The sequence below is a fragment of the Canis lupus genome, chromosome 10 (assembly GCF_048164855.1).
Source record: "Canis lupus baileyi chromosome 10, mCanLup2.hap1, whole genome shotgun sequence".
In the NCBI taxonomy this organism is placed as follows: domain Eukaryota; kingdom Metazoa; phylum Chordata; class Mammalia; order Carnivora; family Canidae; genus Canis; species Canis lupus.
In genome coordinates, this window is record NC_132847.1 from 71,833,508 (window position 1) to 71,850,445 (window position 16,938).

The following is a 16,938-nucleotide window of genomic DNA, read 5'->3' on the forward strand; positions in this document are numbered from 1 at the left end:
GGAGAGCTGGAAGGACCATAAGGGGGTGTGTACAGAATTTCATTAAATTGTTACTTTAAGATTGTCTTCTAAAAAAAAAAAAAAAAAAAAAAAAAGGAGGGGGTGGAGAAGCGGGAGCGAAGGAGGCAAACGGCGAAGTGGAGGAAGGCTGGGTAGCTCGGCCTCTCCAAACTGATTGATTAGTCATGATCCCCGCAGTTTTAACAGGGACTCATTCAATTGGGAAGGTGGAGCGCTCGGGAGCAGATTAGCATACGCTTGTTTACTCATCTTCTGAGGGCTTTTTCCCCCCTCTTTCCTTTCATTTTGTGAAGAAGGAGGGAGGGGAGGGGGGACGGGGGGGGGGAGAAGGGGGCTGTGGCTTGTGTTATAAAGGACGCAAAAAATAAATAAATTAGAGCATCTTTTGGGGGGGGAGGGAATTCAGCGGATCAGTGTCTTAGAGGAGCTTTTTTTTTTTTTGGAACAGCGAGAAATCATATAAAATAAAATGAAATAAAACAAGGAGGAAGGCAACCAGCTGTTAGAGGGTGGGGGGGTGAAATAAGGCAGATAAAGGAGCGGGGAGAGAAATTAATTGCCAACCAGGAGGAGTTGGGCTGTATTTTTTTTTTTTCCTTCTTCAAAGGTGGGGGGAGTGGAGCACACACCTTGAGGAGGGAAGCGAGAAAGAAAAGGGGCACAGCGAGTGGAAGGGGGGGCTCGGCCGGGAAGGTGAAAGGCGAGGGAAGTCGAGGCGCCGCGGCTCCCAAAGCTGGCAGCTCCGGGCGGCGGTGCAGGGGCGCAGGGGGGGCGGGGGGGACCGTCGGACATGCGGCTCTGGAGTTGGGTGCTGCGCCTCGGGCTGCTGAGCGCCGCGCTGGGCTGCGGGCTGGCCGAGCGCCCCCGCCGCGCCCGCAGGGACCCGCGGCCCGGCCGCCCCCCGCGCCCCGCCGCCGGCCCGGCCACCTGCGCCACCCGGGCCGCCCGCGGCCGCCGCGCCTCCCCGCCGCCGCCGCCGCCGCCGCCGCCGGGCGGTGCCTGGGAGGCCGTGCGCGTCCCCCGGCGGCGGCAGCAGCGGGAGGCGAGGGGCGCCGCGGAGCCGGGCCCGCCGGGCCGGGCGCTCTACTTCGGCGGGCGAGGCGAGCAGCTGCGGCTCCGCGCCGACCTCGAGCTGCCCCGGGACGCGTTCACGCTGCAAGTGTGGCTGCGAGCGGAGGGCGGCCAGAGGTCCCCGGCGGTGATCACAGGTAGGCGAGGGCGCCCCGGCGGGGGCCCGGGCGAGCGGGGCGGGGGGCGGGCGCCCCGCGCCGGCGGACGGCCTCGCTTTGCCGCGTCTGCCGAATGGGCGCGCGCGCGGGCTCCGCGGCTGCCCAGCCTGCCCGGAGGAGGGAAGGCGCGCGCGCGCGCGTGTGTGTGCCTGCGCGTGTGTGCGCGTGTGTGCGCGTGTGTGTGTGTGTCGGGAGGAACTCGGGGAGCGCTCCCGGCGGCCGGAGCCCCTCGGGAGCCTTGTGCACGCACGTCCCGCTGGAGGGGGCCGGCCGCGGATGGAGGGGAGGGCGGCCCGCGCGGGGCACGATCCTGGGGCTCACGGATCTCTCTCACTTGTTCATGGAGATGAGCAGCCCCCCTTCCCACGTCCCCGTTTCATGGGGGCCCGTGCACCCCGAAAGCCTCCAAGGATGGGGCTGTCGCGATCCCAACGACTTAGAAGTCCTCGAAGTGCCCGAAGTTGCTCTGCGGGCTGCGCCCCCTGCGCCCCGCCGCGCACGGGCGCGCACATCCCGGGCCGGGCCTCGGGGCTGGGGCGAGCCGGCCTCCCCGGGGCGCGCGGGGTTGCGGGGGACCCCCGGGGGCCCGCCGGGAGCCGCAGTGCTCGCTCCCCACCCTCCCCGGCCGAGCCCCGAGTGAAACCGGACACTTGGTGAGGGTTGCAGACCTTAGACGAGCTCCACCAACGTCCGCCCCCCTCCCCATGGAGCTGGGGCAATGCCTTTAATGCAACTGGGTGGGTGGGTGGAGGGGGGGGGCGGCGGCGCCGGAGCCGAGGAGGAAAGTTTCGCCTCCGCGGCCCGAGCCCGGGAGATTCCCTCCCTGCACAGGCAGCCTTGCCCCGTCCTAGAGCAGGGGTTCCCCCCTCGCGCCGCCGGGAAGCCTGCGGAGGCGGTGCGCGATCCCCCCCCGCCCCCCTGCGCTGTCTTCCCGGGAAAGCTGTGAGCTCCTCCGCCACTTGTGCCTCTCTCTGTCTGGCTGCTTCCGCGAGCCCCATCTCGGGGCACCCAAACTCTGCTGCTCTCCCAGGATCCTGTCCCCGGAGCTCCCGGGCTCCCGGGCTCCCGCTCCCAAGCCCAGAGCGAGAGAGTGACTTTCCCCCCACATCTGACGTCACCACATGCTATTTTTTTCCCTCTCTTGCCCCCCCACCCCTCCATCCCCACCTCCTCCAAGAAGCAGAGGGAAACCGGGCTCTTTGGGTCTCAGCATCCAGGTCCTAGGCACCTGAAGCGGGGTACGGCCGCAGAGCCGAGGGGAAGTGCTCTTTCCACTAATCCTGATGATGCTGGTGATTCAGGGCTATGGTCTGTTTACTTCTCTTTCGGAACCTGGGAGAAGCACAGAGCCTGCTGCTCAGGGATGATGAAAAAAAAAAAAAAGAAAGAAATGAGTAGAACTGATTCTTCCTAAGCTTTACCTGCCATGCTAGTGATTTGGAATGCTTTTCCGATGCGGAGGGGAGGGCTCAGGGTTAGATAGGTATCATCCATGAAAAGGTAATAAATACGTTTTTTTTTAAAAGAATATATATATATGCATGTATGTATGTATGCAGAACACCTGGGATTCTACAGGAGCTTGCTTTATAAACGTCTATAATTCAGACAAGGAGCCTCTCTTCACACGCGTTCTCTTGAGCACTCATTCACTCTCTCACACAAAGATTGTGCAGTAAAATACTTTAATTGGATGGGGGACGTTAGGTTATTATTGCTTGTATAAAATGCCTGGCCCATTTTATGTGTGGAAATAACATTCCTCTGAAAATGGAAAAAAAAAAGAAGAAAAAAAAGGAAAGAAAAGAAAAGAAAAGAAAAGGAAAAAAGAAAGAAAGAAAGAAAGAAAGAAAGAAAGAAAGAAAGAAAGAAAGAAAAGGCACTGCTGTCGTGTAGCACCAGAAAGCCAGGAGCTTTTCTCCCGAGGATTCTGGTGGATTTTTTTCCCCTCCCCTAGTTGAGTCTGAGCCAGAATTGGCGGTGTGTAAACACCTGGCCCTGAGCCAGCCGAGACTCATTCTGCGTATCCTCCAACACGGTACAGGCTGTTGGACGAAAAAGAACCTGCTTCTCCTTGAATTAAAAAGCAAACAAACAGAGGTTCTTTGCAGAAGCACTTTTTCGGGCTCCCTCCTGCGTGTAAGTTCAGGCGGGGAGAGGCCCGGCCTAGGTGGGCAGCCCGGCCAGTGCCCAGCCATCCTCCCGTCCTCCCGCCTCGACCTCGGGCGCCCGGGCTGCCGCCTGACCTCCGCTGGCTCCCTCGGGCTGGGCGTCGCCACTTTCCTAGGAATCCCTGGTCCCCTATCTGGAGAGAGCTTGCATCTCTCAGCAGGGAGCGCGCTGCTATTTCAGGCAGAGGGTTGCTGCCGTGCTGTCAGGCCAGGCTGCCTTACATCACTCTTTGCTGCAGGATTCAATTGGGTTTCGTAAAGGTCTAATTTTACGGTGCTGTTAACCGGGTCTGTCGTCTGGCAGAGGCAGGCCTTGCCGCTCCTGGTAGGCGGGCTGTGCTCCCAGATCCGCCCGGGATGCTATTTCTGCCCCGGTTCAAAACTTCCCTGACACCAGTTCAGACAGGCGCTCTTGGAGAGGCAGGGGGAAGGAGGGAAGGAGCAGCGTGCTTCTGAAGCTCAGAAAACATGCCTTTTATTTTTTCCAAAAGGGAAGAAGAAGAAGAAAAATATATATATATATTAATAAATAAAAAGGGAAAGGCTTATACGGGCAAAAACAAAGCCAAAGTTAGGAGGTGCTTGTGCGCAGGGCCCACCGATGATGGAGGGTCTGTAGGATCCGAGAATCCTTTAAGGCCCTGGTGGAAAGGGGTCCGCAGAGGTTACCCCCACCCTTACCCGTTCTCTCCAGACCCCGATAGGGAGACAGAGAGGGGAAGGAGGGGTGCTGCTGGGGGGACACAGCGCCGGGGCAGCAGGAGCTCGGTTTTGATCTCAGGCGTGCGGCCTTCCAGGCCTCACCCGCCCCCCCTGCACGCACCGCCGCTGCCGCCACTGAGAGAACGTGTCTAGTAAACAGCATCACCTCTTCCCCCTCCCAAGCCCACCACCCAGGCACAGCCTTTGCCTTCCCCGCACAGCACGTTGGGCTCCCTTTCAAGTCCAGGGTGGGGGGCTTTCCTACACACTCCTTTGCTTTTGTCCCGTAGCAGGCAGGAGCCAGACCCCTGCCCCTCATCCCCAAAGGGCCCCCCCTCCCCAAAACCCTCCAGTCCAAAGAAAGAGAAAGGAGAAGAAAAAGAAAACAATAGACTCAATTTGCTCCATCGAGCAGAGGCCCCGAGCAGCAGTTAATCTTGTTAAAGTTTCTCCTGACGTGTTAGATAAGTGAAATGTGGACCGCACAAGTGCTGCCCTCCTCCCGCCCCATCCCTCAGTGATCCAGAATTCCTGCTCTGAAGGAGAAAGGGATTTACCTGAATCCCGTCCAGCACCTCTGCTTGCCACGTTTTTTTTTTTTTTCTTTTGTTCCAAATGTTGGACTGTTGAGTTCGCTGGCTATTCGGAAAAGACTATTTCCTCCCGTCTGCCGCCCCCACTTCCTACTACCCCACCAGGCCCCCCCAGAAAGAGTGCCTGCAATTTTCCCAGCCTCACAGGTGCCCTAACAGGGAAGGCTGGGGGGCAAGGAGTGCCATCTGTTCACAAGGCTGGCCCCCACCTGTCGTCGTCGTCACATCCAGGTCTAGAACGTCGCGGGGGTGAGGTGCCCGTTTCAGCCCTTAGTTTGCCCACTCGAGAACCCACCTCTGCCCCTAACTGGCGGGGTGACCTCGGCCAAGCTGGTTGAGTCCTCTGGGCTTCGGCTTCATCTGCAAAGTGAGGGTAGGACTCAGGACTGGACTTGGTGTATCGGAAGTGCTCTGCAAACTTCACTCCTACTACTGGCCGTGACTTCCCGACTTCCCGGAGAGCTCGGTCTTACCCTGATGGGCCGAGGACACACCTGGAGGACGGGGAGTAGCTCTCCCTGGATGCCCCCTGGGGGGGCACGGTGCTAGGCACCCACCTTGCGCCAGCACACTTCTCCCTCGCAGCCACCCTGGGACGCGGTGAAGAGGAGGGGAGTCTCAGCCGGGGGGGGGGTGGGGGGACAGTCCACGGTCCCCCCGCCCCTCAGGGAGGCAGAGCCCACGTGTGAACTTGAGTTCTAAGTGCCCGTATCCCCTTCAGCGGCCTTCCTGGGGCGAGAAGAGCCGTTCACGTTTCCTTCCTTATGCTTAAGGCGGGATGTTCCCCATCCCTTCTGCATTGCTGGGTGCTGACCACGCACCTAAGAGGATAGAGAGCAGGTCTAAGTCTCACTCGGGGCCCTGGATTGGACTTGGCGGGTCTGTTTTTCCTTTCCTGCCGGATTAAGCAGACGGGGCTTGGAATCATGGTTGCTGGTCCCGTGCCGTGAGATTTGAGATCAATGTCACTTTTCATCTCCTCCTGTCCTTTGGTTTCCTCATCTGCAAAATGGGCATAGTGATCCCGGGATATTGCAGGGAAGTAAACATGCAGAAAGTACCTGGCAGGGTGTCAGCTCCTCTTAGGGACTCAGTCAACGGGAACGGGATCCAGTAAGTAACAGCATTCCCTTTTCACTTTTCCAGTTGGCTAACCTGGCTCCCAGGAAGTCGGCCTGTTGGCGCTGGGAGGACATCGCCTCTTGAGTTATTGGGGGAGTAGACCATGTATGTCAGGGGACAGTTAGACGCCCCCCCCCCAACTCTCTCCCCTTGCACTTTCATTTCCTCTTCTTTGACCTACTTGGATGACCCCTCGGTGGTGAGAGCCAGAGGAAGTCTAGAGCCACTGGACCAATGAATGAGCAAACCGGTTAGCACCGAAGAGTGTGCACCCTCAGGAGCAAAAGGCAGACGGTGGTCACAGTGGGGTCTGGGTCACAGATCTACTGTCACATGCCTCTTGCTCCTCCCCTGGGTTCCTTCCACTTCCCCTTTTCCCCAAGCAGCCATTCACGTGGACGGCTGGGTGTTGGAGGGGACATCACCCTGGCTCCTTGCCACAGAGGAGAGCAAACTTGAGGCCGGTCAGAGGTGTGGAGCTCGGGAACGTGGGCCGTGCAGTGTCGGCCCAGGCAGGGACTGGGGCAGACAGGTCGTTGTGCAGTGGGGAAACTGAGGACCAGGGTCATACAGGGGCTAAGAATTAAAGTATATTCACAAACTGTGCCCTCTCCGAGGGGCCTGGGAGGTCGTACTGTCCGGGAGTTCACAGCCCTGGCCGCGCCTGGAATTACCAGCCTTTAAAACATCCCGATGCCCAGGCCACTTCCCGGGGATGCTCATGTCACAGGTCGGGGCTTGGCCTGGGCGCTGGGGTATTTCAAAGCCTCCTCAGATGGCATGGAAGGACCACCAGTGGGGCGAATCCCCGATCCAGTTTAAGGTCTCCTTGCTCTACAGGCGGAGAAACTGAGGCTCACAGGGGAAGTAGTACTGCGCACTAACTGAACTGGTTAGTGGCTAAGACTTGAGAGATTTGTACCTGTCTCCATTCTGAGTTCCCAAACACCAGAAAGGACCCTTCCTTCACTCTCGGTTCCCCTGCTGCCCCCAACCCCCTGGGTGCCATGGCCCTGCCATTCCATTTTTCCCAGAGCCACCTCTGTGTGTGAAACTACCCTCTCTCCAGCGGGTGTCACCTCTCAAGTGCTGACACTCCTGTAAGCAGGTAACACTGAGTCTTAGGCTTTTGATTTTACATGAATCTCTCCAAGGGGTGGGGAGGGGAACCTCCCCGAGAAGGAAGGGAAGCTGAGGCAGCCTCAACTTTGCACTGGGCCAATTCTAACGGAAGGGGTATGTTCCCGTTATTTCAGAGCCCCCTCATTGAGACCACCCCCCATGTGAGACCCCCTCATTGGAGACCCCTAGAGCTTCAGGCTGTAGCTATCTCAGAGGAGGAGAAGGGAAAATGCCCAAGTGCCCTGGGTAGGAGGACCTCGTCCACAGCCAGCTCGCACCCTGTCTCCCTAAGGCTCAGGGATCCAGCAAGTGCCTGTCCCCCCCCCCCCCCCGCAGCTGCTCTGCTTCCCTTAACGTCCCCTTCTCTTTCTTCTTGCTGCACAAAGGCCCCACTTCATGCCTTGATGCACTTCCTGGAAATACTTAACTGAGGACTGACCTGTGGATCTTGGCCCCTTGGCTCCTTATGAAGACCTGAAACTGGGCCTCAGGAGCTCTGAGTTCAAGTACTGACTTGGCCTCCCCTGAGCTGTGGGACCTGGAGCCCCCAGCTCAACCACCGGGGCGTCAGGGGACAGGATTCCAGGTGTGGTTACATTCCCCATCCCCACAGGTTGTCGCAGGAACCCGGTGAGACAATGGTAGCAGAAGCTCTTGGCCAAGATTAGGACCAGGTCCACATGTCAGCAAGAGGAAGGGGCGGTAGGCTGGGAGGTGAGAGATGTGAGGAATTTGTGTGATCAAGGTCATTCCTGGGAAGGCGCCTTCATTATCATTATTCACATTGCAAATGATAAATAGTGATCAAGTTAGCAAATCTTTTCATGCCTGTGACCTCACTGGAGCCCTTTGATGTTGGGACTTCACAGGTCTCCCGAATCCTACCTCTTAGGTGCTGCGTGACCTTGACAACTGCTTGCTGGGCCTCAGTGTTCTCAGGATGCACAGGGAGGCTCCGGGGTGGAAGAGGGGCTTTTAGACTGCGCTCCGCAGTCTTAAGGGTCCCCTGGGGAGATGCTGGAGGGCAGGTTTCCGCCTTCCCCCACTTCCCTTCACCTAATTCTGTATAAACTGTGCACTTGTGCAAGATTCCGTTTGAAGACAGGGAACAGTCTGAACGGACAGGGGATGACATTGAGCACTTATTGTGAATTCCATTCATGTTATTATGTATATTCAAAGCCCCTAATCTGTTAGAACTGCCTATCGAAGTATTTATGGGTTAGAGTCCATTATGTCTGTTTTATTTGTTTAAAATGCTCCAGAATGACACTACTAATAAAGGTACGGTCACTGTGGAAGATGAAGGAAGATCAGCAGACTGATAACAACTGTTGAGAACAGGTGATAGAAACGATGGGCTTCAATGCCCGTTTTGTCTGTCCCTCCATGTGTGGCTAAGGATTTCCATAATAAAAAGTCAAAAATAAATTAAGAGTTTGAGCACCATAGGAGGAGTCGAAGGCTCAGATCCCTGCATGTTCTGTGAGCCAACAGATGTTCCAGTACCACGGTGCCAGCTTGGGGAGGGAGGGTCAGGGACCGTCCCGAGGTCACACAGCAGTCAAATGAAAGTCGGGGTGCAGTCCAGCCTTCAGACACTAGGAGCTCCCTCTGCCCTCCCCTCTGCACTCTCACAAAACTCAGGTGACTGACCATCCTGGGAGAGCTCAAGGGGAGGCTTCTGAGGCGTGTGTAGGAGGGTGGTGGTGGAACCCTGCTGGTAAGCAAGAAGCTTTTAAGTGAGGCTATTCTTGGCCATATAGAACCGTCTCACACACTGTGAGGCATTTAGCATCTTTGATACCATGCATAAGAATCCCCCAGGATCTGCTAGTTGCTGTGACAATCCAAAGCATATTATGGCAACACACACACACACACACACACACACACACAGAGTTCCACGTATTCCTATTATTCACTTGTCTGGCCCCTCATTTCTCTCCATCTCCAATTGTCCTGGGAACCATCTAGAAACTCCTTGAGGTCTGAGGGAGTGACCTTCATGTGTCTAATCCCAGGAGAAGTGGACACTATGAGGAAACACAGGAAAGGAGGGTAGGCTTCCCGGGGACTATTTTGTAGTGGTTGATCTTAGGACGCAAGGGTCCGATGGCCTGAGTTTGATTTCGTGACTCTCCCACCTGCCAGCCGCGTGACCTTGGCCAAGTTACTTAATATCTCCAAGCTTCACTTTTCCCATCTGTAAAATGCGGATAATGCTGGCTCCTACTTCATGGGGTTGTTTTGAAGATTAACTGGGCCTCCATGTGGAAAATGCTTAGTAATGGAATCTAGATCATGGGTAAGCACAGTAAACGTTAACTCATGTTGGTGTTATGTGTGACCGACCCTTGCCACCTTGCCACACGTTAATTCTAATTCTCTCAATAACTGAGAGTTGGACAGGTTTATCTCCTTGGGCAGAGCCAGGGATTGCCTTTCCCTTCCTTGCCACTCGGGAAAGATACATCACTGTCAACATAAAACAAAAGGGAAAGGGAAAGGCAAACATAGAAACACTCTATTGTTTCATGTGTCCTCATAGTGGAGATGCTAAGGAATCCAGATGAGAACAAGGGACACAGTAAAAAATTGTCCATCTCCTGCCTGGGTATCAGGAGGTAGTTATTGACTTCTTGCGATGTGCCAGGTACCGTTTGGGGCCTGAAGACAGAGCACTGAGCATAAGAGGAAAATATCCCTGCCCTCAAGAAATCTGTGTTTTCAGGGATGGGGTAAGGAGATGGACACAGAGTATACATGAGAGAGTGACTGTATCACACATGTATGTGTTCATAAAGAAAAAAATAGAGAAGGAAGTAAAGGGCACGTCATAGGGGTGGGGCTGCAGGAGGAGTGAGATTTAGATGGGTGGTCAGGGGAGACGGTAATGAGAAGTGGCACTGGGGAAGAGCCTTAGGAGAAGACCCGAGGCTACCTATAAAAGACTGTGGGATATTGGAGAAGGAAGAGCAGTGGACCAGGAGCTAGGAGATGTCAGTTCTAGACCAGTCAAGTCATTACCTCACTCTGTGACTCTGGACCTGTCATGTTCCCTCTTGGGGGCCAATTTTCCTCATCTGTAAGGTTGAACTAGGGACGAATCTATCCTTGCCCTAGGGACCCTCCACGCAGAGGTCCCCCTAGGATTCCATAATCGTAATCAGGTCAGACCTAAGGCAAAACCGTCAACTTGGCCATGGTTGCAGTTTTCTTCCTGGTTTGGGTGCATTTTCCTCCACTAGGTGGTGTCTGTCCCTCTCGAGGGCCCCGTGGCCGCACACTTTCTGCTTCCTCGCCCCCGGCAGCACTCCTTCTTGAAAAATGACCTGGTATTCCTTCTTGCTGAGGCTTCATTGACTGACGACACCTTAGAACGTTCCTCTTCCATAGACCTATGTACTTTCGTGCCTCCCCGGAAAGCTTTATATCAAAAAGCAAAGTATTAATGGGTAGAATTTTTGTCAAAGAGTGACTGAAGACATTATTTAGGTAATATTGGTACTTCCCAAGAGCTGGAAACCATCTCAGTCATTTTGCTCATCATCACTGCCACAGGTACTCCAAAAAACTCAACGGAGTGACCTTTCCGGTGGTCACTTACTTGGCTCATAGCTAAAATACTCACATTTCACAATTCCTTACTATACAAGGGCCCTTTCAGGCAAGTTCCTGGGCATCACGGTAGGCCACTGACCTTTTAGTCTCACTTATCATGTTAATCAGATTACTACATGAAGTAAAATACTAAAACTCTATAGTCTGTGATGATCCGTTAGCCTGTTTTCCTTCTGTGAATCCTCAGCACTGTCTTCAATGAAGTTCCTCGTTCTTCTTCTCGTCCTCCTCCTTCCTCTCTTTCTCTCTGTTCCTCACACCTAACATACTTTCTGTGGCCACTTAGATTTTCCTTCAAACAAAGAAAAGAACATTTGTTTTTCCATATTATTTGCCACAGACCCAGGGTCCGTAAACCCTGGAAGAGTGGGGGAGGTGACCCTTTTTCAATTTTAGAGAAACTAGGTTCTCTAAACCAGGCTCTAGTTCATTTGGAGGAAGTAGAGACAGAGAGTCTAGAAGGTGGGAGGCCACAGCTTGGCATCCATGGATGTGGTTGTGGGGAGCATGTCCAGCCTTGTGCCTTCAGGAAGCTCATGGTCTAACCTGGACCTGTCCCCTTTGTAATCAAGAAGTTACACCTTTATCTGCCCCATTCCATCCTTTCTTAATCCCTGTTGTCCAATAAATGTGAAATGTGGCTGGGCAGGATCAGACCACACGTGTTTCTAGAGAAGGGGCTGTTTCCCCCAATGATGTTGTAGATCTTTCAGCTGCAAAGGCTGGAAAAAAAATGGAAAAACAGTCCAGTCAGGTACAAGATTGCCTTGTTCTAAGATATACAAAGTACCCGAGCAGAAAACCTAAGAAATGAATCCAGACTGTACTGTTCTGTGAACTAACGATTCACATAGTAAGTCCCAAGAACCAAGATATGTGAGTCAGAAGGATTCATCAAAACCATTATTTTCAAAGATAGGAAACTGAGGGTTGCTGGGGGAAAGACTCCAAATCAGTGAGCAAGCTGGGTAAGGTCCTCTGTCCTCTGAGTCTTTCCAGGCCTCTGTCGGCTTGTCCCCTGATGTTGCATCCTTTCCCATTGAGCAATCACCATCTCTCCGCTGATGAGCATCATTTGTCTACAGGCTCTGCTGGACTCCAGACTCATGGATCCACTGGAAATGTTAACACGCACTTCAAATGCAACATGTCCAAAGCTGAATCATCATTTCTCCAAAATTCCTTGTGTTCTCATCTGGTGTCACCCACTCTAGGTAGATCACCCACCATACTTGGTCATCCATTTTCATCTGTCCTGCCTCCTTAACATTTTTATAGCTAGTCTTCCCTCTTCTTGGCTTAGGCCCTCTGGGCCTCTTGCTTTGACTGTTTCCCTAGGATTGTAATGCCCACCTCTCTCAGCCTCGGCCCCACACTGCACCCCTTCATTTTTTCCTCCAACATCCAATAGCCAGTTTTTCCCAAAACATAAATCCGACTCTTTTCTTTCACCTCTAGCTCTAGGCCCTTCAATAGCATTGGCATTATCTGCAGTTCCCCTTAGATACCCTGGACATTTTTGTGACATAATTTTCTTTAGTTGCTGTGTTTCTATATACCCCTGCACCATTTTGCAGAACACGTTAGCTTCCATGGGATTCTGCTCAATGTTTCCCCCTTCCGGGATACCCTCCCTGACTGTCCCCCACCTCTCTTATCCATCTGTCTCCATTATACCCTCTGTACACATATACCAAAACACCTGGAATTCTTTATCACATTTAATTGTGTGCATATTTGGGGTCATCTCAACTTCTCCGCTGCCTAGCACAGCCTTTGGCTTATAAAGGCGCTGTGTACATTTCTGTTTAATGAATGCATGACTGGATAGCAAAACCAGCTACATGTCTAATGATTCTGAGAGAAAGAGCTCAGGAACCTCAGGCATGTTGCATTACGTAACCAAAGCACATGACCTAACCCGTGCGTCACACTCAAAAACATTACACAGTGGTTAATTCCATTTCCCCTTGAGCGAAGAAGTCAGAAGGGAAAAGAAATCTGGCCTTCCAAAACAGAGGGGGGAGGGGGCAGTGCATTTAAATGCCTCCTCAACTCACATTTCGTCCTCTCTAATCCAAGCCACATTTTAGCCTTGGTCTAGCCCTCTCAGCCCCTCGCCTGTTTGCAAAGCATTTGTTTTGTGTGTGCACTACAGCACATAATCCCAAGATTTGCTCTCCTCTCAGATTTCCCCCTCTCCCCCTTATCAGGTTCTTACTGGGCCTCGAGTGTCCTGGAAGTCATATCTGTTGCCTGGGTTTTCATCCATTTCCCTCCTTCCTGATTGGGGGGAGGGGGGCTTTCCATCTGCTTCCCCTTGATCTTGTGAGACCTTGTGGTGACCTCAGGATCTGGAATCCTCTATCCGCTGTTTATATACCCTTGGGAGAAAGTACGTATTCTCAGCAGTAATAACAGTAATAAAAGCAGCTAGCTTATAATGAGCACTTACTATGTGCTGGCACTGTGCAGAGTGCTACACTTTGAACCCTCTGAATTAGGTTTAGAAAGTTACATGACTTGCTGAAGACCCCACAGCTAAATGGTGGTGGGACTAGAGTTCAAACTCAGGCCAGTTTAATTTTGTCTTTATCCACAGGCTTAGAGCATGGCTTGGAACACAGTAGATGTCCAGTAGAAGTTCCATAGAGGATACATACATGCAAGGATAAATGGGTGGATGAAGGGAGGAAGGGACGGGAAATGGTGCCCCCGGTGACTGACGCAAACATTTCGAGATTGATAGTAGAATGAAGAGGGAAGGGATGGGGATGGAAGAAGAATCTGAATGAACATGATAAGATTTCAAAGACGGTGTTGAGGCAGAGGTTAATTCCATTTCCCTTTTCTGAGCTGAGTCTGGGATGTATGTAGGTGACGGTGCTGTGTGAACTATGGGCTTCAGAGTAGAAGAATGACCCTGGAGTGGCAAGACTGAGTTTGTGGTGTGTTCTCACTGGAGCCGATTAAGCCCCTGTAGAGCCCAGTATACTGTAAGCTCTCAGGATGACTCCTGTACAGAACAGCCCCACTGAGCTGATTAGATACGATCCACTAAAAACAAACAAGTACCATATCTGGTTCACCCTTTCCCAATGACGTTTATGCTCTGCTTTATCAGACAAATATGCTCATTATACAGCTGGAGAAACTGAGGTCCAGGCAAGTTAACTTGTTAAATTAAGCTGAGTTGACTAATGTTAAGCAGCAAGTTAGCAGCAAAATCAAAAGTAGAACTCAGATCTCTTGACTTCCAAATCAGTGCTCATTCCGTTGAGTCACTTTGCTTTCCTTTGTGGGAACGATGGGGGTGGGGGTGATGCCAGTTACATCTGTGAGTTCACATTAGTGACTTAGAAGGAAATATACCACTGTTTGGTAACTTTTCTTAAGCGCTTCTTATGTGCCAGGCTCTATCCTAGGCATTCTGTGAGGTTCAGTAGGAAATGACAATTTATTAGAAGTCAACCAACTTCCTTGTTTCCTTTCTTCCTTCCATCCACCCACCCTCCCACTTGCCTACCCATCCGTCCGTCCATCCATCCATCCATCCATCCATCCATCACCCACCCACCCTTCCACCCATCCACCCACTTAATGGATGTTTATCGAGCACCCTTTAGTCTCTGTGTATTGTATGTTGAACCAAGGGTGGCGGGGGGGAGGGGACTAAAATGAAGTGCAGGGCACAGTTCCATCCCTTGAGGAGCTCCCAGTCCTAGCAGCGGAAGCAGACTGGTAAACAGATACATGACATCATGGTAACTGCTATAACGAAGCAATTAATAGAGTCCTGGGGAAGCGCAGAGGCAGAAACACTGTGTTCTTGAACACCCATGTTTATTACAGGGCTAGAAAGTGTTCTGAGCTTTCAGGGGCATAAGAGGCCCCTTCCACCTGGGCGGGTTGGGAACTTTCTCATGAAGTAGGTGGCATGTGTCTGTATGTAGAGGGCATGCTTTGCCTTGCATGTGGATAGATCACTCATGCCATTTTGAATGTAGAGCCATAAATCAAATTAGAACAATAAACACTTTTTGATTCATGTCTCAGCTGAGGACACTGGCCCAGAGTAGCTTTTAGGAGCATGACACTAGGAAATGATTAGACAATTCCATCCATCACCATCCGAATCACGTCCAGCAGCCCCTTATATCCGCCCCTCATCGCATTTATCACTCTGTTGTGTTTGCCTCCGTATGTGCCTGCCTCTCCCCACTTGTCTCCAAGCTCCTTGGGGGCAGAGACCATTTCTGTCTTCATTTCTGTTTATTCCTGGCTTTAGCACAGTACCAGCCCTGCCCATTGGTGTTCAAGAAATGGGGTTAAGTGAATTGGAGGTGGCTCTAAATAACAGAGAAGATGAGAGGTGCTCTGAAGGAAAGGTGCTTTGAGGAATGACATCATGGGCCCTAGTAAGAGCCAAGCGGTGAACACAAACATGTTCTGAAGGACCCTAGCTGTTAGATGTTTCCTCATCTCTCTGAGCTGACCAGTTGCCTGTGTGTGTTCTTGCCACCTTTCCCTATCACTCCCCTTTCTGTCTGCTGAGCCAGAGTACCATTCTGTAAGCTTTAAGTACTTTTCCCCCATGGTTTTCTGCTAGCTTCTCCAGTCCCATCCCTGGAGAGAGCTGAGAAGAGACAGGTGTAATTGTATGGGAGGTGCCCATGCTCCTCCTGCAACTCTCACCTGTGTCTTGGAGACCTTCCAGAAGATAGGGGAGCAGGATGATGGCAGGAATCATGCCTGCTGTGCTCAGGGCACCTTCCCAGGGCCTGGTACATGGCAGCAGTTCAATATATATTTGTGGGGGGACTTCCAAATGAGTAAATGATGTAAATTTACGACACACCTAGGCCAGTGTCCTCAGGTCAGAGAAGAAGAATCAGATGTCCCGAGGAGACTAAGAAATTATCCCAAGTTCCATCCTAGATTAGAGCAGAGGAACACTAGAGCCCAATTATCCTGACCATTCCTTCTGTCCTGTCATGTTGTGTTGGGGTTTGAGTTCAGCCCTCCTGAACTTGGTCACACAGGTTTCAGATCATTGTATCCTGAAGTGGGATAGGACCCAAACTATCCTTTTATGCTGAGAGGTCTAAAGTCCACAATGGGGGAGAGATTTGCCCAGGGTCCCACAGTTTTGGTAGTGGTAACACCCAAAGCTTCCAGAAAACCTCTGTGCATCTATCTCCACATAGCCAACAAATATATAGTAGGGGCCTGACACTTAGAGATGCAGCAGTGAGTGAGCAAGATAGAGCAGGTCTATGCCCTCATGGACTTTATTTTTTTCTGGGAAGAGAAGGACAGTAAATGAGTCAACAGTTGTAAGGTCTCGTATATTAACAATGATGAGTGATAAAAGTGGATCATTAGAGAACACTGGAGTCGAGGGACTTCAGTTTGGGTGGTCAGGCTGAGGTTTGCATGACAGATGAGAAGGAATAAGCCATGTGAAAAGATAAGTGAAGAGAGTTCCAGAGAGAGAGGGAGGGCACAGCTAGCACACAGACCACGAGGCAGGGAGAGTCGAGGATGCTGAGGGAGCAGGTGTGCAAGCCACCCAGCTGCGGGTGTCCTCGCCTGAAGACCTTGCAGGTCCTGAAATCTGGATTTTAATCCAGATGAACTAGGAAGTTACAGGATCCAGTGGTCACTCTGACCTAGAAGTGGAGAATAAATGACATTGAGGCCAAGAGTAGAATCTCAATCACACCACGATTGAGGTGTCCGTTGATTATCAATGATATTATTTTAGTGATGAGTAGTATTTTGGTTAACATCACTATTCATTTCTTTACTAATACCATTACCAATTAAAATACCTGAATAGCACTGGTATTTGAGATCAACAGAGAATCAGGGTTTTCTTGCACTCTCTGGGAGGACTTGGACAGATTTTGAACCCTGAGACATTTTCCGTAAAAATTTGACGGTGCGCACTTTTTTTTCTGGGGGAGAGGTTGCCATCGGTTTCTTAGAGGGGTCTATGGCCCCCAAATGATGACCTAAATGCCTAAAGGCAGGAGGTACATGAGGTCATTTCCTGAAACCTGTACCCAGCTCTAAAATCTGAACACGCTAGGAGATCTGAGAAAATGAGAATGTTGATGTTGAGTTGTCATATCAGACTGAGGAATTGCACTTTCCTTCATCTGTACCCTTGCTGGAGTAAATAGAATTTAGGGCTTCTTTCCCTCTGAGGAGAAGTTAGTTTATTCCTTAGAAATATAATCTACAACTTTGTTTATTCAAACTCTGGTCTGAGTTTCTCTGAGTTTTAAAATAGGCAAGTTCACTTCAAATGTAGCCTGAGGTGGTCCTGACCATAATTATCCACTATGG

At 51.9% G+C, this 16,938-nt stretch overlaps 1 protein-coding gene across 1 annotated transcript in view; it reads left to right on the forward strand.

The window, feature by feature from the left end:
- The first annotated feature begins 385 nt into the window (after nucleotides 1–385).
- Nucleotides 386–16,938, forward strand: part of PAPPA (pappalysin 1) — a 237,608-nt gene continuing 221,055 nt past the window's right edge. Inside the window, exon 1 of the mRNA XM_072842533.1 lies at nucleotides 386–1,229. Coding sequence (XP_072698634.1) covers nucleotides 812–1,229 — 418 coding nt within the window. The 5' untranslated portion in view covers nucleotides 386–811. The remainder of the gene's footprint in view (nucleotides 1,230–16,938) is intronic.